The 21,463-nt window shown below is 44.6% G+C and overlaps 1 protein-coding gene across 3 annotated transcripts in view; it reads right to left on the bottom strand.

Moving 5' to 3' along the window:
• SNX14 (sorting nexin 14) overlaps positions 1-21,463 on the bottom strand; it is a 627,761-nt gene that overhangs the window by 112,309 nt on the left and 493,989 nt on the right. For all 3 annotated transcript variants that reach the window (XM_069235584.1, XM_069235585.1, XM_069235586.1), the window contains 3 exons: positions 20,598-20,721; positions 19,888-20,052; positions 19,385-19,480 (listed from right to left, as the gene is read on the bottom strand). In XM_069235584.1, coding sequence (XP_069091685.1) covers positions 19,385-19,480; positions 19,888-20,052; positions 20,598-20,721 — 385 coding nt within the window. The remainder of the gene's footprint in view (positions 1-19,384; positions 19,481-19,887; positions 20,053-20,597; positions 20,722-21,463) is intronic.

Genomic DNA, 21,463 nt, shown 5'->3' with positions numbered 1-21,463 from the left:
TGGGTATTGTGTACATATATCTTGTGTATATTTGGCATCCTCATACTGAGGGTACTCACTGAGATACTTTTGGCACATTGTCATAAAAATAAAGTACCTTTATTTTTAGTATATCTGTGTATTGTGTTTTCTTATGATATTGTGCATATGACACCAGTGGTATAGTAGGAGCTTTGCATGTCCCCTAGTTCAGCCTAAGCTGCTCTGCTATAGCTACCTTCTATCAGCCTAAGCTGCTAGAAACACCTCTTCTACACTAATAAGGGATAACTGGACCTGGCACAGAGTGTAAGTACCCCTTGGTACCTACTACAAGCCAGGCCAGCCTCCTACACAACGAAAAAAAACAAATACCCGCCAACTAGTGTTGCCGTTTTGACAGAATTTCTCAAGGGAGATTTATGGTAGCTACAGTGCTTGTCACACGGGTGGCAAATGTGCTATACAAATACGACACAATGAATGAATGAATATTGTTCTAAAACGAGCGTATCAAAGGTCATGTACTGGGTAAGGGTTGTCATGAGTCATAAAACTAAAATTACCTTAAAAACAAACATAGGGACAAATTCGGGAGCTGCCCGATTCAGAAAACTTCCTAGTAAGTATTGACAAAAAGGGTGCGTTCTGGACTTAGTTTCTACTCCTGTCACGGTGCCCCAAGTACACACCTCGTACCCGCTAATGTGCAGCTGAACGTTAAATGTCTGAAATGGCGTTCATTCAGCTGTCGTTTTGTATAAACAGGAACAAATAAAATGTACTGATATTTATAATGAAAAGAACTGTTTTGAAGACCACTTATGACTATTAAGTTGGAAGCGCAACCAAGGTAATAACATTTCAGTTAGTTCCGGAGGTGACAAACTCAGTTTTGCTCTCCATGCTTGACGTGGGGCGGCTGGGCATGAGTTGACATTGCAGACACCTAACATATAAATGTATACCTAGGAGCGAAATCTAAACATTCCTCTCTGAAACTACAAGTGCTATAGTGTGCACTAAAATATTCTCTGCTGTTGAACTTCACAGGATAGTTATAGGTGTTCTTGTCACGGTTTGCAATACGTGACTGGAGAAAAAGAACAGTAACCTATGGAGGGCACAGCTTTTCTGAACACCGTTTCTCAAGGACCACTGACAGGGGAAGAGAGAGAACAGCAGAAAATATTTTAACAGTTTTAATGGCCTAACCTGTTATTCTTTGCTAATGGAAGGCGGAAGCTCCGACCATTTCCTCTCCTAAACCGGGCACATAGAAAACAATCTTGCCACATCCTCAGTCCCCTCAACTTGGGAAGCGTTTTTACGTGTGAAGGGACGGGACCTTGAAGTGGGTGGAGCTTATTTTCAAGCACAGCACTTTTAAATTCTATGGCAGGACCAGGAGGGTCCGATTATGCTTTCTCCATCTTTACTACTCCAAATAGAAGCCAACCACAAAACACAAAAATATCGAATATTACCTATATTTCCAAAGAGGCTTTGAACCACGCTTCCTCTACAGTCTTCCAATAGTATGAACTTATCTCAAACAAAACAGAGAGGCGCCAACTTGACTGCCTCTTTGCTGCTCGGCAGTCAAGATAAGCGTCTCTCTGTTTTGTCCATATCGTAATTCTGCTGATTATATTCTTGTTTGTTCATTGGGTAGTTGAGTACGAGATCGTTTCCATCTCGTTACTACATTTAATTGTATTGTGGCGTGCCCGACGTGCTCCAACCTTTTGCTGTTCTAATATTTGATATTTGTTTATATTTAATAATTCATCTCCCAATCTCTCCGCTTTCAAGCCGCGCCTCCTCACTCCATTCTGTTAGCTGTGAGCACATATTGTGCTTAGGTTCCCCCTCCTCGTCCGCCCCTTGCGCCTTTACGTGCTCTAGTGCTGCCGCGTAGGCAGCAACGCTCGTTAGGGAGCAAGGACACGCATATAGCCAAATTGGGCTATTAACGTGCTCTTCTCTGGAGCAGGGCCGGCTTGTGGGCGGTGCGAGCGGTGCCACCGCACCGGGCGCTGACCTCAGGGAGGCGCTGTGTTTAGCAATAACTTCCGATTTAAAAGCACCTGCTGAAAAGTTCCTTGTGCGTTTAGCCTTCAAGAAACAAAATGTCAAGATACCTCTTGTGATTAATGTTCCTACTAGAGAGAGACATTGGAGTTTTTCCTAGTGGCTGCTTTGACTCAATATAAAGTAGCATAGAGGCGTAATATGCCTGCTGCAGAAAACAGAACTATGGGGCATATTTAAGAAAAGTAGCGCCCCCCTAATGCCACCATGTGTGCATCATATTTAAAATACAGTGCACCATTGCAGTAGTTAGGGGACTAGCATCAGAATTTTTTACGCTAGTCTGGCGCTTTCCAGGATTAGCGTCAACCATTTTGACACTAAGCTTGCAAAGCACCCAGAGGCCCATTGTAACCAATGGAAGCCTCCTTTTAATGCCTGCTCTAAGCAGGTGTTAAAAGTGCAGGTAAAGATGAAGCAACAAAATCTGACAGATTTCTTTGCATCATGTTTTTTGGCCCCCCTAACGGGGGGATGCCCGTTTGCATACATTATGCCTGGCTTCAGGATTACGCTGACTCTGTATTCCGTGTTCACACATTTAATTGCAGCAACAGCGTGTTTAAGAGGAGGGCTTTGGGCACCAGCACCTTTTTATTTACAAATTAAGCAGGGCCTATGGGGCATATTTGAAAAAAGTGGCGCTGCACACAGTGCTGTGCCACTTTTCTTGTGCCCCTTAGCGCCCCCCTAACGCCACCATTTGTGCGTTATACTTAAAATACAGTACACCATGGCGGTAGTTAGAGGACTACTGTCAGAATTTTTTATGCTTGTCCGGCGCTTTGCAGGATTAGCATCAAAAATGTTGAAGCTAATCCTGCAAAGCACTCAGAGGCCCATTGTAACCAATGGAAGCCTCCTTTTAATGCCTGCTCTGAGCAGGCGTTAAAAGTGCCGGAAAAAATGACGCAAAGAAATCTGTCAGATTTCTTTGTGCAATATTTTGGGACCCCCTAATGGAGGATGCCCTCCTTGCATACATTATGCCTGGCGCAGGCCTAATGTAGCGCAAAGGGTTACAAAGTAGCACAATGCATGCATTGCGTCTCTTTGTAAATACAGCACATCGTTTTTGGCCTTCTAACACCACATTAGGTTAAAAAAAAAAATACACTAATGTGGCATTAGAATGGCACTAGGGACTCTCAAATATGCCCCTATCGGGCTGCACCACTTTTCTTGCGCCCCTTAGCGCTCCCCTAGCACCACCATCTGTGCGCTGTATTTAAAATACGCCACAACATGGCGGTAGTTAGGGGACTAGTGTCAGAATTTTTACGCTAGTCCGGCGCTTTGTAGGATTAGCGTCAAACATTTTGACACTAAGCTTGCAAAGCACCCAGAGGCCCATTGTAACCAATGGAAGCCTCCTTTTAATGCCTGCTCTAAGCAGGTGTTAAAAGTGCAGGTAAAGATGACGCAAAGAAATCTGGCAGATTTCTTTGCGTCATGTTTTTTGGCCCCCCTAACGGGGGGATGCCCTGTTTGCATACATTATGCCTGGCTTCAGGATTACGCTGACTCTGTATTCCGTGTTCACACATTTAATTGCAGCAATAGCGTGTTTAAGAGGAGGGCTTTGGACACCGGCACCTTTTCATTTACAAATTAAGCAGGGCCTATGGGGCATATTTGAAAAAAGTGGCGCTGCACACAGTGCTGTGCCACTTTTCTTGTGCCCCTTAGCGCCCCCCTAACGCCACCATTTGTGCGTCATATTTAAAATACAGTACACCATGGCGGTAGTTAGAGGACTACTGTCAGAAATTTTTTATGCTTGTCCGGCGCTTTGCAGGATTAGCATAAAAAATGTTGACGCTAATCCTGCAAAGCACCCAGAGGCCCATTGTAACCAATGGAAGCCTCCTTTTAATGCCTGCTCTGAGCAGGCGTTAAAAGTGCCGGAAAAATGGGCCCCCCTAATGGGAGGATGCCCTCCTTGCATACATTATGCCTGGCGCAGGCCTAATGTAGCACAAAGGGTTACAAAGTATGCATGCATTGCGTCTCTTTGTAAATACAGCACATCGTTTTTGGCCTTCTAACACCACATTAGGTTAAAAAACTAAAATTACACTAATGTGGCATTAGAATGGCACTAGGGACTCTCAAATATGCCCCTATCGGGCTGCGCCACTTTTCTTGCGCCCCTTAGCGCTCCCCTAGCACCACCATCTGTGCGCTGTATTTAAAATACGCCGCAGGGGACTAGTGTCAGAATTTTTTACGCTAGTCCGGCGCTTTGCAGGATTAGTGTATAAAATGTTGATGCTAATCCTACAAAGGGATACAAAGTGGCGCAATGCGCCACTTTGTAAATATGGCACAGCGTTTTTGGCATTCTAACGCCACATTAGCTAGGGGCTCTTAAATATGCCCCTATATTTTAAGTGGCTAGCTGAGTGGATTAGTAAAGCCAGCCTTTACAAGTGCTTTAAAACATATGAAGGTATGTGAAAGGGGAGAGATGAGGGACACATTTGCTGGGTGGTAGTGAGTGAAACTGAGGAGGAGGTCATGGGGTGGGGGTCGCCACAGTAAACTGTCGCACAGGGCACCACCAGTCCTAAAGCCGGCCCTGCTCTGGAGTTTCAGTTGCGTCTTTCTTTCAGGCTTGGCAAACTCTCAGAAACATCACGCTGGTGCCGCCTTCCCAGGGCTGCAATAACAGGGGTGAAGTACTGCAGGCAACTTTGAGAATTATGGGATTTTCTGAAGAATATTACCAATTGGTTATTTTTACTCATCAGAAAGAATAATTTTTGGGACTCATTCTGATAATTACTTTGTAGCCTGTTACAAGCTCCCTGCTCCCATTGACGCCCTGCTCGGCAGAGTCCTCCAGGGCTGCAATAAAAACGTTTCTATGGTCCTTTCTTATTATTATTCAAGCAATTGGACCTTCACTTCCCTCTGGGGACTGTTAGACTGTGAAACTTCCCTGATTTCAAACATGTCAGATTATGACCCACATGAACAAGACCTTGAAGCCTATGGGCTTAATGAAGATGAAGACTATTACTATGATGATGGGCTAGAATAGGTGATCAACCATTCAGGAAAATGCTCTATTCATAATGCCCTGGCTTCTGCCCCGTTCAACCTATTACTCAACCCCTCAATGAGATTTCTGCCCACTCTGCTGCTCCCTCTTCCAGCCCGTCCTCTAGTTCATTGCAAACTCCTTCCGTCCCGACTTTTGAGACCCAATGGCCCAATCCTGAAGCTTTATCTAAACTGTCCCAAGGGTTTTTTGGGGAAATATACCTATCATACTAAGAAATGCCCAAGCATGTCCACTCCTCTTTCATCCCCTGACACAGATATGGATTCCTCCTCCCCCTTATCTGAGAGCAGCAAACATCCTAAGAAACGTAAACGTTCCTCAGCCTGTTCAAAATCACTCCCTTCCAAACCCTTTACTTTTGAACCCTCTGACATCATTCACCCCAGATCATCAGACTGGGTTCTGGTCCCTGCTGTTGTAGATTATATGCAACAACATCTCCGCAAGAGTTTTGAAAAGGAGGTGAGATCGAGACTCAAAGCTGAATGTCCTAGGCCAGACCTTCCACATGACACTGAGCACACCACTGATATCAACCCTAATATGCTTACCTTCCTGAAGAAATTTGCCAAAGATCCCAAAAAAAGACACAGATAGGGCCCTAAGGGCGTGTCAGGACAAGCTTCTAGATGTATCTTGCACCTTAGCTAAAATACTAGTATTGGCACTCCATGCACAAGACACAGATGCTCTTATCAATCCCAATGTCCTTGCGGGGTGGACCCAACATGCCATATATCTGTTGGGCAACGCAAACTGTGCCCTGGCCTCTGAACGACGTAAATCGGTCCTGATGAGGATTGACTCACAATTGGTGGAATTGGTCATTTCAGAAGTCAGTCCTCTTGGGGAGGGTCAATTCTTCGGTGACAAGTTTGTCAAAGACACTGGAAAAGTTGTTAATGCCTTCGCCTCGTTAGATAAAGCCCGGTAATCATTAAAGAAAGTGTTCAACCTCCTTTTTCGCCAGCTGCAGCAGAGGACTTCCGTATGGCCGCTTCTCCCATCAAGGTCCTCAGCAAGGATTTGGCTACCGCTGCAGAGGTTCCTGGCAAGACCCTCCAAGGCAGGTTTCTTCCCCTCCAGGTCAAGGGGCTTCAGAGACTGGTACAATAGAGGTGTCAACACAGGACAGTAACCCTCCAACAACTAATCTGCAGGTAATGATTCCTCTCCCTCTTTCTGGCATTCCTTTGAGGGGCAGATTGCATCATTTTGCACACAAGTAGGCATGAATTTTGACAGATTGCTGGGTTCTAGACACTGTTCAAGGTTACTGGATAGAGCGGTCACAATTTCCCATTCAAATTTCTCCTCCTGTTCCACTCCTGTTTTCCCTACAAGACATGAGTTTTATGGACTCAGAAATTCAGGAATTTTTGTAAAAACATGTCATTGCCCCCAGCACTCCACCTCCCAAGGGTTTTTGCTGAAATGTCTTTCTGGTTCAAAGAAAGGTTGGAGGGCAAAGACTGGTGCTCAAACTTAGAGAATTCAACTCTTGGCTGGTTTACCACCATTTCAAAATGGAGGGCATTCCTCTGTTGTGAGGCTTACTTCAATAGAAGGAATGGATGGTGCACCTCGATCTCAAGGATGCCTATCTCATCCTTGCAGTTCCAGTGGAGGAATAAATGGTACGGGTACCAGCCGTTCCCTGCAGTCTCTCACCAGCCCCTTGGGTGTTAAAAAAACTCATGAAACCTGTGGTAGAATGTTTGAGGGAGATGGGAGTTCATATGATTCTCTATCTAGATGACATGATTTTTATGGCACAAGACAAGGATCTACTTCTGTTTTATCTGTCTTGGGCTGTAACCTTATTGCAAAGCTTGGGGTTCATCATCAATTTCAAGAAATCCATAATGATTCTGTCTAAAGAGAGAATTCTTGGGGTTTCAAATGAATCTGTCACTGCTCAATTATTTCTCCCTCCTTCGAAGATAAAAGCCATCAAATGGAAACTGAAGAAAACTCTGTCCAAACAGATGTATCTTTGACATCCTAAGCTCGGACAGTGGGCCTTCTAGCCTCTTCTATTCAAGCTATCTTCCCCAGGCCTTTACATTACAGAGCCCTTCAAAGACTAAAAATGATTTTCCTCCAGAAAAGTTTGACCTACGATTGTCTAGTTCCCTTAACTCCCGAAGCATGAGACAAACTTAAGTAGTGGCTTCTTCACATGGAAGGGTGGAATGGCAGAGCCATTTTCAGGGCTGTTTCGGTTATCATAAATGAGTCCAATGTCAGCCTTTGGGGCAGGGGAGCAAGGTGCGGGGAATTTACTATCAGTGGTCGCTGGTCATCAGAAGAGCTAGGTCTTCACATAAATTGTGTGGAGCTTCTTGCAAGCTCCTCCACAGCAAAATCTTTCTCTCCCAAGAACAGCAACTGCTGTATTCTCCTTCACATGGACAATGCGTCAGCAGTCCGTTACATCAACAGACTGGGGGGTACTAGGTCTCGCCTTCTGGCAAACATAGACAAGAAGTTTTGGCACTTCTGCCTGACTCAGAAGATCATTGTTCAGGCGGAATATCTTCCAGGCAAAGACAACAAAGTGGTGGTTTGGAATTCCAGATTTCTGGTGGACTACAGTGATTGGAAGCTCCATCCTCATGTATTCCAGCTGATCATGGATTCTCCGAGTCTTTGTCAAGTGGACCTCTTTAAATCCTGTCTGTATTGTCAGTTGAAAGAACTTTACAGTTGGGGGCCGGATTGCAGCGGTCAAGTGAATTATGCTTTTCCACCTGTTACCATGATCCCTAGCGTTGCAACCCAGGTATGGTAACAAATGGCAACAGTGGTCCTCGTAACCCCTTTCTTGAAAACTCAACCTTGGTTCCCATCCCTTCTGGAGATGTCAGTTTCACTTCCACCACTTCTTCCGGTCTTCCTGAGTCTTCTTTCAGATCCAATAGGCTCCCCTTATCCTCTTCTCCTCAAAGGCCAACTGGCTTTCATGGCCTAGAAAATGTCAGGGGACATGGAAAAGAGGAAGGCATTTCAGCGACGGCTGCCAACCATATATGAAAGACTTAGGTTCCTTCCACCCACAAACTATATTCTTCCCCATGGAAAGGGTGAGAGGGCTGGTGCCTTCAATGGGAGCTCGATCTTGTGGGATCCCAGCTGAAAGACAATCTCAATTTCCGTTCTGAGTGTGCTGAGTCTGGGCTATGTTACAGGTCAGTAAGGAATTTCAGGTCAGCGTTATCGGCAGGTCATGAACATTTTGACGGCAAATTTACTTGTTTGTAAATGTCTAAAAGGGGTTTATGGTTGCAAATCCACTGAGACCAAGATATTCTCAATTGTGGGATGTGAATTGTGTTCTATCCCTTTCTGACTCCTGGCCACATAATGTGGGCTTGTCCATGAAACAGATTTCAGACAAACCTACTATGTGGTTAAGTTTGATTTCTTGTTGAAGACTGTTTGATGTCAGAGCCAATGACTTAGCAGGTAGGTTGTTCTCACCTGAGGGTGTTTCATTTGTTATTTCAAAAAGGACAAAGACTATGTCTAGGCCTTTTGACTATCCTGCTTTCCCAATAATTAAAAATTATGGTGAAGTGTTTGAAAGTGTACAAAGAACACACCTTAGCTTGTAAGACCCTTTAGGTCCTCTGCTTTTAGCGCTCCAAAAATCTTTCAAGCTGGTTTCAGCTACGACTGTGTCTCGTTGAATCCGTTGGGTCATGGTGGAGGCTGGCCTCGATGTGTCTGTCTATGGAGTTCATTCTGCTTGGTTGACTATGGCTTCTATGACTTTTTTATTAAGTTCTAGGTTAGAACACATTTTATTAGCTGCTGACTGGTTGTCTGACTCTGTATTTAAAACCTTTCATTATAAACCTATTGAGCGTGCGTCTTCTAGTAAAGTTGGCCAGCTTTGAACCAGCATAATCTAAGCCTCCAGGCCTGCCATACAATGGAAATTTTTCTAGCATATCCAACAAGAATTTTAAATTCTATTAAGGACATGAAGGCGATAATTATCCCACCTGTTGGTGCAGGTAAGATCATGTTTCACAAATGTTTTGTACTTTGTTACCCACCCTGGTTATTGTTTTAAGAATATTTGTGGCTGTAGATTCATATTTTATTGTTTGCTTTCCAGCTCAGATCAAAATAAAGAATGCCTTCTCTTGAAATCCTTACTCGGTTGGCATCAGATGGTCTTCTGAACCCAGCAACGCTACAATGATCCAGATGTAGGACCAATTTCTTGTTTGCTGTTATGGATTTCTGTCCGACTTAGTTAACTGTTTATATTGCAAATAAAGAGGCAGTCAAGTTGTTGTCTCTGTTTTGTTGGAATTGAGTTCATATTATTAAAGGACTGTAGAGGAGGCGTGGTTCAAAGCATTTTGGGAAACGTAGGTCATGTTATATATTTTTCTGTGTTGTGATTGGATGCTATTTGGAGCAGTAAAGATGTGGAAGGCATAATCCTTGCCTCCATGTGCTTAATAGAATCACAACTTCTTGTTGCCTATGGTAGAACATTTTCTATTCACTGCCTAACAGACCCTTTCCTCTCCCCTCCAAAAAACACACCATCCCTAGTCAACACCAAAAACAAAGCTTTTGAGGCTGCCCCTGATGTCCTGGGGAGGTTTCACACCTCGTAATGGACATTGGCTGAGCAGAGCCTCCAAACAACTAGCTGAAAACCTGCTATTTGCAGGAGATTCCACCTAATTTGGTGCACACTGTGTGATATCAACCCCTCAGTGTGATGGGAGCCGATATCACATGATACCCGGTGGCACTGTGTGAGTTGGAAGGCTTGCATCCTCAATTAGGGACTACTCGAGAGGAACAGGTGAGAGTCAGGTGCACAATGCCCACTGGGTTAAAATGACTTTATAGAAACATTTGTCCTCTTAGCTCCCATCACACACATAGAACTTTGGATGAGGTCTGCTGGAGTGTACTGGAGATGGGGCATCAGTGATGGCCTCCTATAAAGTATTACAAAGTTTATTGAGAGGTTGACATGCATAAAAATTATGAAAACTAGGTAGAGGACGTTGGGAGAAAGTAAGAGAATGTCTCCTTTAGTGCTTTGAGGACGTGGGCAGGAGGTAATCTCATGCAGCAATGGTTGGAGGATTTATGTCTGTTTCAAAAAACACAAATATATAAGTTTAAAAAAAGGTATGGGCCTGTGAACTTGAGTGCAATGGGTATGAGGCCAGAGGTGTTGCTAAAAACAGAACATAATATTCTATAACTATTTTTGTTTGTCTTTCACCTGCAGGTAAATATATATAAAGTATAAGACACACACCTAAAACGAAAAATAAATGCAAGTTAAAGTAATAAGTGGGAAACTCATTATTTTTATGTTATGGAAGCGCAAATGTTCAATGCGGTCACTGAAGATTTCTGTGAGTGTGTGTGTGTGTATGTATGTGTGTGTGTAAGTAAACAGAGCAGTTACAGAACTGAAAGTCCCGGCCTGTGATCGAAAGCACAGTCAATACACAAGTAATTAATTAAAAATGTTATTACACATAGAATAACATACGCTGCAGCAAAATGTGAAAAAATATAAAGGCCTTGATTAAGAGTGATTTGGTGTTTTACAATGCCTGGGTAAACCCCTGTTTGTGCAGGGTCAGAATTACAAGTTGGGTTGTTTTTACCACATCCGGTAATCACAAGATGTGTTAAATATCTTACCCTTTGTTACATTTCAGCAGGTCACACTTGCCAGAATTTAACAGCGGAAAAGAGTACAGTATTTACCATACCATACAGATTCCAGTGCAGTAAGCACCAAAATGGACGTTATTCACCAGAATTTCCTAATGAACAAGTTACTTACCTTCGGTTACGCCTTATCGGGTAGAGACAATATCTAGTTGCATATGCCTTACCTTTGAATTTCCGCCAGGTGTCAGAATGGATCTGGAGAATTTTGTGAGCAGTACCCCTACTTGCTGTCAGGTGGTGTTGATCGGCTCTGCATCTGTCGTCAGTGTTGTTCATGTGGAATGTGACGTTGCGGTTCCTATATAGGCGCCACCAGGTGCACTGAGGTCAGTTTATTTACACAACTTTCCACGCCAGAAGCACAGAGCCATAAAGAAACTGACTACTGGTGCATCAAAACTAAGGCCCTGAACGGGGAGTCCCTGCCAATAGAAATCAGTTCGCAGAGCGGGAAGGATGAGTTGGTCGGTAGGTAATCTGCAACTAGATATTGTCTCTACCAGATAAGACGTTACCAGAGTTGAGTAATGTGTTCATCTGATAGGGACTTCCAGTTGCAGATTCCTTAACTTTAAATAGATACCCAAGCAATACTATCCCCGGAGGTAGGTCTGTGAACCAAGTTCATGCTAGAAAGTCCTGCAGGTCCGAACAGGCAAAATGTCCGTCCCTACAAACCCCACTGTCCAAGCAGTAGTGTTTGGTAAATGTGTGCAGAGATGACCATGTTGCTGCCTGACAAATGTCAGGGACTGGTACTGCACATGCTAATGCAGTGGTCGCAGCTTTAGCTCGGGTAGAACGAGCACACAAACCCTCAGAAGGTTGCTTCTTGGCCAGTGCGTAACAGATCTTAATACAGAGTACGACCAATCTGGAGATGGTTCGCTTCTGCACTGCCTGACCTTTCTTCGCACCCACATTACCAACAGAGTTGGTCATCCACCTGGAACTCTTCTGTATGATCAAGGAAGAACACAAACGCTCTTTTTAGGTCCATGCGGTGGAGTCTCTCCTCTTCCTTAGAAGGCTGTGGAGGAACGTAAAAAGTAGGCAAGGTGACTGATTGGCCTACATGAAGGGCTGAACCACTTTTTTGCAGAAAGGAGGCCTAGCGTGAAGCAACACTTTGCCAGGATAGATGGAAAGGTAGGATGGCTTAGATGACAATGCCTGCAACTCACTCGCCCTACAGACTGATGCAATGGCCACAAGGAATGCTATTTTCAAAGTGAGAAGCCTGAGAGGACAATTGTGGAGGGGCTCGAAAGAAGTGCACATCAGAAAGGTCAAAACCAAATTCAGATGCCATTGGGGCATAATGAATGGGAATGGAGGAAATAGAAATGTAAGACCTTTTAGGAACCTATGTACAACAGGGGACTTAAACAAGGAAGGTTTATTAGGCAACCTCAAAAAAGCAGAAATAGCAGAAAAATAGCCTTTAGGAGTGCCCATAGCAGAGTCCTGCTTGGCCAGGGAAAGGATAAACAGGACCTCAAAGAGAGGGGCAGAAAGGGGGTCAACAGACTTGTATGTGCACCATGTCACAAATGACATCCTACAACAGGCATACTGGCAGGTTTTGGTGGAGGGACGCATGGCTGCCAAGATTACGTTACCGACTTAGGAAGGAAGGTTAAAAGCTTTCAACTGTCGCCACTCAATTTCCTTGCAAGAAGGCAGAGAGTGGACAGATTCAGGTGCAGAATCCTCCCTTGCTGCTGCGACAGAACATCCTCCTGAAGGGGTAGTCTGATTGGATAGCTCAGGATACCAGACTCCTGAAGCCGGAGCCACAAGGGTTACTTGGGCCCAGTCGTTCTTGATCTTCTTGAGAACTTACGGCAGAATGGTATGGGCGGAAAGGAGTACAGAAGGCATACGCTCCGCTCAAGATGAAGAGTCACAGTGATCGCCACTTTGTAAACTCCAACGTGCAAAACTGTTGACATTGCGCATTCTCTGGGGAGGCGAACAGATCTAACTAAGGCTCTCCCCACTGCTGGAAGAGACCTTGTGCCACCTTTGAATGGAGATGCCATTTGTGATCCACTAGACATTTTCTGCTGAGTTTGTCTGCTCGGGCGTTCAGAGAGCCTGTCAGATTTTGAACCACCAAAGATATGCCCTGCTTTTCCAAGAACGTCCAGAGACACCGAGCCTCTTGACAAAGGGTCCACGACCCCACCACATGGCAGTGTTGTTGTCCATGAAAACCTGCACCATCTTTCCCTTGATAGAGGGAAGGAGTGTTTGCAATGGCAGCTGGGTCGCACGGGTCTCAACAGGTTGATGTGGAGTCGGGATACCACCAGAGACCAAATGCCTATGATCTCCACCTCTCCCAGAAGGCCAACCCATCCCAGGAGTGATGCTTCTGTCACTACGGTCAGATATGATTGGGGAATGGAGAGGGATCTGCCTCTGACCCAATCAAACTTCATCAAACACCACTGCAGATCTTTTGCAGTTTCCTCCAAGATCTGGATCTTGATTCCCCTGATACTGCGCCCACTGGAACTTCAGGTCACATGGAGAGACTGCATATGCCATCTGGCATGTGTCACCAGCAGGATGCAAAATGCCATCAGAACCAGCAGCCTCAGAGTCATTCTCACCGATATACAGAACATAGGCTGAAACATCAGTATCAAAACCTGAATATCCTGGATTCACCGCTCGGGAGGATAAGTCTGAAACTGCACTGTGTCCAGAACAGCTCCAATGAAAGGGAGCATCTGAGAGGGAGTCATATGTGACTTCAGCACATTTATAGAGAATCTCAGCAATTGCAGGAGGTTCGCCATAGTCTGGAGGAGGGAGATGACAGACTGGGTCAAGTCCGCCTTCAGCAGCCAATCGTCGAGATAGGGGAAGACCAAAACCCCTGACCTGCACAGATGAGCTGTAACCACCACCATCACCTTCATGAACACCGAGGGGTGCTGGTAAGGCCAAAGGAGAGCACAGTGAACAAAGTGCTCTTGTCCTTCCATGAATCGCAATTAACGTCTGTGGGCAGGCTGAACGGGGATATGGAAATAAGCATCCTACAAGTCCAATGCTACCATTCAGTCTCCAAGGTCCAGGGCAGATAGAACCTGAGTCAGAGTGAGCATTCAGAACTTCTCCTTTTTGAGAAAGAGTGAGGGACCGAAGGACTAGGGATAGGGCGGGGGCCCTTGCCCTTTTTTGTGTACCAGAAAGTAGTCAGAATAGCAACCACAACTTACTTCTGGCAAAGGAACCCTCTTTATGGCTCCCTTGGCCAAGAGAGCCGTAACTTCCTCCCAGAGAAGGGACAAATGATCCTCCGCCATCCAGTGGTAGGATGTGGCATGGATAGAGAGGTAGTCTTGAAAGGGTGGAGTAGCCCATTTAGACTATCTGCAAAATCCACCTGTCTGACGTGATTGATTGCCAGCGGAGCAGGTGATGGCAAATCCTGCCCCCAACTGGCCCTAGGTGGGGAAGAGTCAGACTAGGAAGGCTTGGAGGCTGCTTCAGAGGGGGGGTGGCAGACTGTCCAGACCGCTGACCACCTAATCAACTAGTTCGGTGGATCCAGCACCCTAGGCCACGCAGAGGTTGGGCAGCATGCGCAGCACAGTAGCTGGCCAGAAATGGATGGGGTTGGAGGGCCCTTCTGTAGCCTTGAAGGGTGCAAAAGGCAGACTGTCGGGACGCCGCAGGGCCCAAGGACCTGGTTGTAGCCCGATTTTCTTTGAAGCACCCGAGCACCCAGTCTGCCTTTCTCCAAAGAGACGGGTGCGATCAAAGGGCATGTCCATCAAGGTAACATGGACATCCCCTGAAAAGCCGGACATCCTCAGCCAGGTGTGGCGCCTCAGGGCCACTGTTGATGAAACTGCTCTGCCTAGCAAGTCGGTCGTGCCCAGTCCGCAACAGATTTTGAACCATGCTGTGTCTCTCTATTGGCAGCAGCCTGAGACACTATAGCCTGGGCATCTTCTGGGGCCTGTGTCAGCACTTGCGCAACTGTATCCCACAACATGTGGGACTAACGGCCCAAAAGGCATGCAGTATTCACGGACCGCAATGCAAGGCTGGCGGGAATACATTTTTTTCCAAATGTGTCCAACATTTTGGATTTCCTATCCGGAGGAGCGGAAGGGAACACCCCCTGGGAGGTAAAGGCTTGGATAACCAAGCTCTCAGGTGTGGGATGTTGCATCAGAAAACTTGGGTCCCCTGGAGCGGGCGGCGGTCAATTGTCCTGTTCACAGGAGCCCCTGTGCTAGGTTTGGACCTGGTACCCAGTAGGACTTCCGTGGGGGCCTCATTAAACAGAAGCATGGGTTCTGAGGTGGAAGCTACTGGTTGTAGAATCTCTGTCAGGAGATTAGTCCAGATGGCCACTGATGCATCTCAAAGTCCAGGACCTCAGCTGCTCTCCTCACCACCACAGAGTAGGAAGCTCCCTCCTTGAGGCCACAGTAGGGGGAGAAAGCATGCCAGTATCTGGAAAAGTATCCAGTCCGTTGGCTTCACCCCAGTATGTACACCAGTTCATAGGTTGTTCTTCATGGAGCTGGTATTGCAAGGGTCCAGCAACCCCTACCATTCATCCCCAAAACCTAACCCATAAGAGAGGGGCTCAGTATCCAATCTAGTAGGCTAAACTCCTACTGGCATTGGAATCTCTGTGTCAGAGTTGGGCATTTCAATGGGGATGGCGCCGCCTGTGGGCACGGACAGTGGCGGAAGCATCGGTGTCAGGACCGGCATCGGGGAAGGTCAGAGTGGTATGACCGATGCCGCTCTAGATCCAGGACTGGATCCTTGGATGTGCCGAGGGTCACGCTGCCAGTGCAGAATCAAAGGGGTCCCTTCTGACTCTGTGGGGCCAAAAGGCACTCCAGTGGTGTCGGACTTCCCAAAAATGAGGTGCATGGTCTTGAAAAACTATGAGTTTGGCAGGGGTTGTTCCGGCTCCCAGAAACTCAGGGAAGCGCGGAGTCAGCTCAGGTGCAGGCTCTGCAGAGCGAGGCATAGAACGTCAACGCTCCCTCCTCCATTGGCCGACAGATGAGAAGAAGTCAAAGAACGATTCGACTTCTTAGATTTCTTCCTATGCCTCAACTTACGTGATCGTCTGAGGACTTGGAATGGGACGACAACAATGGAGGACTTCGTGACTGATACCGGGACCTTCCTCTCAACTGAGATCTCAACTTGCGCGGAGGCGAGCGCTGGCCCACCTTCAGCTTTAGGGACCGTTCCCTCAAAGCTTTCGGATTATGGGCCTGACATCTGAAGCAGGACTTGGTGTGCCATGTCATGGTCGCGCTCCAGGAACTAAAGACACAAGAGGTGCGGATCCATCACGGACATCACTCGATGTAAGATCCACAGAGCTTGAAGCCGGTCTTTCTGGATGACATCCACGACACATAAGTACAAGAACCCTCGAAAAAATCTTCGAAAAAAGTCAAAAAAAGGCAGTCAAAAAATGACAGAGGGGTAGCTCTCTTCGGATTCGCGTTTGCTTGCGTGGAAAGAAAATAACTGACTTCAGTGCGCCAGGGTTGCATATAAATAGGACCTTCAGTGTCATATCCAGCAGGAAAGACGCAGACGACAGATGCAGAGCCGATCAACGTCACTGATGGCACACAGGGGTCCTGCTCACAAAATCTGCCAGATCCAGTTGGACGCCTGGGGGACATTCAAAGGTAAGGAATCTGCAACTAGAAGTCTCTATAAGATAGGTGCTATGTATTGCACCTGATTCATAACATACTCCAGGGCACAGTTATTCATCTGGTGTGATAAAAAGGACCTCCATTCCTACAAACTCAGAATCAGAGCCGTCATGTTTACATTAAAAACAAGCCTGGGAAATCATATTGTGCCTAGTGCGAACCCTGTTTTTACGTGTTTCCATTAGAAGAACACACTCCCGAGCACAGCTAATAAAACCCTTAAAATACCTCTCAAAAAGAATAAATCTTCACTTTGAAGCTTCAAATGATTCCAACAATTAAATCCATATGCAGTCCCAGGAAGCCTTTAATTTTGCTGATCCAATTGCTCACTGTTACATTTTGTTCTGGTAGGGGGCACCATGGTGAGGAGGCTCGTTTCTTCTTTCGCTGTCTATCTCAATATGGCTTCACAGAACAGAAGACCCTCCCTTCCCTTTCAGCTAGAAGCACCCGAAGATCCACATTATCTGTTCTGGAACATTAGTGTTTTTTTTGTTTTTGTTTTACAAAAAGTATTGGAAATTATTCACGCTTCAACAACTGAGGACATCCAAAAAGTATTAACAGGTAGAGAAGGGTTTTTTTTTAAATTGATTTTTCTGCCTTATGGTGTGCACTCTCTGTCTAATAAGCCCACTTGCATAGGCCTTGATTGCCCTTAAAGGATTATGGGCCAGATGTAGCAAAGGGTTTTTCCCATTCTGTGTCAATGGGAAAATGTGTTCGTACATATGGCCCTAAGAAACATCTTCAAAATGTCAGTAGAACTCACACGCTAATTGCCGGGGGCTTCAGAATAGAACTGAAGGCATTATGGTTGTTATTATGCCACATGCTATTAAGAGGCACTATTTCTGTTGGGATAATATTTTTCCAGGAAATTGCTCATCAGCCACACACTGTATGTGTTCTGAGGCTTGATGGACTACTTGTCACTACCTTTTTTGTCAGTTCTTTAGGCCTGGTGCATAGGTATGGCTCAGTCACTGCATATGAGAACAGCTCAATTAAGGGTACTAACAACAACTATTTTAGTTTGATTTAGAACAGTGCAGGTTCCTGGCAGTGCAATTAAAAGTGAGCAATTTTGCCAACTGATTGGAAGTCACTTATTTAATCTAAAGAGGAACGAAATACACTTTAGGAATCAAACCCACAACTGTGTACCCACACATCCTGAAATCAGCTGCATTTGCTCAGTAAGCACAATATTCTGAAGGTATGTGTGTGCAGTCTAAAAAAACCTCAAGTTGCAACATCCTAATAAACAGACTGAAAACATACCTTTGGTCAATTGTCAGAGAGAAGCATCTATTCGAAGACTAAATAAAAAATATTTCATGAGGTCATTGTCATTTCATAGAAGGAATTTTTGGAGAACTGTCAAAAGGGCCTTGTATTGAATTAATTCTGAGAAAACTGGTTCTGAAGTACTCTATATTGAAATCTGTAGCAGCTGCTTTTTAAAGATCTGTTATCAGCCTAAAAACATTGTGAACTCCAATAAAGTTTTGGTAATTGTAATAGGTTTGACTAATATGTTTAAAATGTGTAATTTATCTTTCAATTTTCTTAAACTGGTGGACTTGTTAGCCCCCCCAAACCTCTTCCGAAGTTTGAGTCTAGGTGAGGTATTTAGTTTGAAAAAATCTGTTTCTGCTTGAACAGGTGTTCCTGACCCAGCATCCTATCTCTTTAACTGCATGGTTGATGCTTAATTGGGTAAAATTTAAGTGCAGATGCCCAAAGTGGTTCTCAGGAGTCCAGTGCTTGCCTTTTCAAATAGTGGAGTTCCCTAACACCAAGACCTCTTTCTATCACTACCTCACATATTTCAGTGATGGTGCTTCTTTTTTCACTGCTTTCCTTCTCTGTAACTGCTTTCCTTTATCTTCTACATTCTGCGCTTATTTTCTTCCTTCTCTTTCTTGCTTTGGATAGAAGTCGGATAATTAAAAAACAGTCCTATCCCCCACCAAAACGAGTGCCAGCCCACCACCTGCAGCCACCAGCTAAATGAAGCTTACGTGGGAGAGAGTGAACACTCAAGCCATCTTTATGAGATATCTTTATGAGACTCAGTGGAATACAGGCCAATTCAGGATTACAACTTGTGCAGGAGCGCACACGCTGCCAATTTGTTATATCTGTATACACTCCACCAGGAAAAAAACGGGTGAATTCTGTACTGGGAAATATAGTGAAACTGAGGAAAAATATACCAGAATCGATGTGGAAACACATATGCCTGTAACTATCTCCCCATGCCTAAGAACAAGCTCATAATGGTGTAGTAATGACACACCTACAAAACACTACCCCAGTTAGTGTCAGGTTTTTTGGTTGCGTAATTACCTTACATAGTTTCTTCGACTCCCAAAATAAGAGACATTATGAGTTTGGTGGTCCAATCGTCGGACCGCCAAACTCGCGGGGGTGAGGCTACTGTCATACCGGTAGCCTCACCCCCAGTCGTATTACGGTATTCCCACCAGGCTGACCGGTGGAAACATCGTTTTACGACGTTTCCACGGGTCAACCTTCAACTGCTAACTTACTGTTGTACTTCAACTCATATCCAAAATCTAGCTTTGGTGAAAGTGCTAAAAAGTCTATAAATAATAAATGGCGAAGATAATCCATACCTATGAAACATGAAAATCACATGAACGTACTGGACCAACCAGAATAAATGCAGAGAAAGTAGCTTTATTAACAGAGAGCACACACTGACACCAGATTGTAACAGACATATAGAGGCATGATGGGAATACTGAACCTGGAATGTACTTCATCATTTCCTCAAAGGTTTGCTTAGCTCGATATTGCTTTTCTTGCTGGGAGCGTGGCTGTGTGCTCTCACAGAACACAGCATCTGGGGAAAAACAAAACAACGTCGTTTCAGTGAAATTGAGATGATTCTCTCATGCCCAACCTCACAAATCTACCAAACCTTAAATTTGACGTTCATATTGTGTTGCAAGTACGTTTTTGTATAATGTACACAGACTAGCATGTTCGGTGGTCCTTCACACCTTCTAACAAACCTTTTGAAGGTGTTCAATAGAACACTGAATTTAACAGAGCACAAAAATACAGCTAGCGAGTGCTGCACAACATAAATAATGTAACAATGCACAACATAATAAATGAGTTATATGATAAAAACAACTCGCAGAAAACATAGAAGTGCACTTGCTGTACTTCTGTCCTCATATGTTGTGCTAGCATGCCACTTACAAGTAACACTTCAATAAGACAAGTTAACTAAGGTTCACTAACCTCTGAGAAGCGTAATCAAGGAAACCAAACGGTGCTCTTCAAACAGCTGACCTAATTTATCGTTCAGGTAGCAGTCCGTGTAAGTCTCAAGGGTATTCTTGAAAAGGATCCGGCCGCCCATCAGGAGGTGATGCACCCAGTCTGGTATGCGAAATACAACTCGGCCTGAAAATTAAAATACACCTTTGGATCATGCAGGACATCTTTTTAAGACATTAATATGAAACAGGGATTGTAAAACAAGCAATTATTCAAACAAACGTTCGTCAGAAGTAATATTTTGTGTGTAGTTTGCTTCTTCACGTGATTCCCTACACAAAAGCAATGTGTTAGAAAAAACGGACAAATGAAGGTCCGAGATGGGCTCAAAGTACATACAAAGGCTTACATCTTTATTTTGATAGGCACTCTGATCTCTACATTTGTATGTGTCGCAGCTTAGCTGAGTTAGAGCCAAGGCTGACAGTCCTGACAAAGACAGGAACTAGGACAGGCCAGTGAATTCCAAACTAAAATGCAAGAGGCAGCCATAGTTCCACAGTCTCCTCCTGATCAATTAACAAAACTCAACCATAAGGCATGCAGAGGAGGAAGCAAATGAGGAGGCAAAACTAAATCAACCTATGTAATAATGATGCAATGTAACCTTAATTTTGTCTCACTCTACTATTTATATCACACATTGTAGTAAGAACTGGTTGATTCCTTACCAACATACATCAAGTAGTCGTAAACTCCCTCTACTGTGACCATCTCTAAGAAGTAGTTCTGAATGTGTTTCCTTTCTGCATTCTCGGAACGGTTTGCATTATTTTTGTAGAGGTCGTTAAACAGCTGCAATACATAATAGTGACACTAGTTTAAGTAAAACACAACAGGAAAATGAGCGACAAGAAAAGCTGAAAAGAGTTAAGAACATGTGTACAACTTGTATACTACGGAAATGGAGTATTCAAAGATATTGAGCCATCAAATGCTGTGGCCACATATTTCCTACCAAGAGAATATAAAACTAAATAATTACATTGTTAGAAATGGGGTCTTTGGTTGGCAGTCAGATTACTCCCTGTCCAAGCAAGGACCCTCACTCTAGTCAGGGTAAGTCACACACAATCCAAATTATCCTGTGCCCATCCTCTGGTAGCTTGCTACTGAGCAGTCAGGTTTAACGTAGAAGACAATGTGTAAAGTATTTGTTCAATAAATCATACAATAACACCATATAGCACCACAAAATACATCACACAGTGTTTAGAAAAATATATAATATTTATCTGGATAAATGCAGGTCAAAATGATTAAAATGCAATAAGTAGATGCCGAGATATCACTGTAAAAGTGATATAAAGTGTCTTAAGTCTTTTAAACACAAATGAATGTCTCTTAACAATAATAAAGGTCTCTTGCAAGCACAAAGTACCTGTTTGCGTTCAAAATCTCCGCAAGGGACCAGAGAGGAGGCGATGCGTGGAAAACAGGGAGGTGTGCGTCGGTTTCGCCCCTTCACACACTGACTTGAGTCGTTATTTTCCACACAGGGGAAGGCTTTGAGCCAATATCCGGCGTGCAGACTTGG

This window comes from Pleurodeles waltl, chromosome 5 (genome assembly GCF_031143425.1).
Source record: "Pleurodeles waltl isolate 20211129_DDA chromosome 5, aPleWal1.hap1.20221129, whole genome shotgun sequence".
Classification (NCBI taxonomy): Eukaryota; Metazoa; Chordata; class Amphibia; order Caudata; family Salamandridae; genus Pleurodeles; species Pleurodeles waltl.
This window is presented reverse-complemented; position numbering and strand designations above follow the sequence as displayed.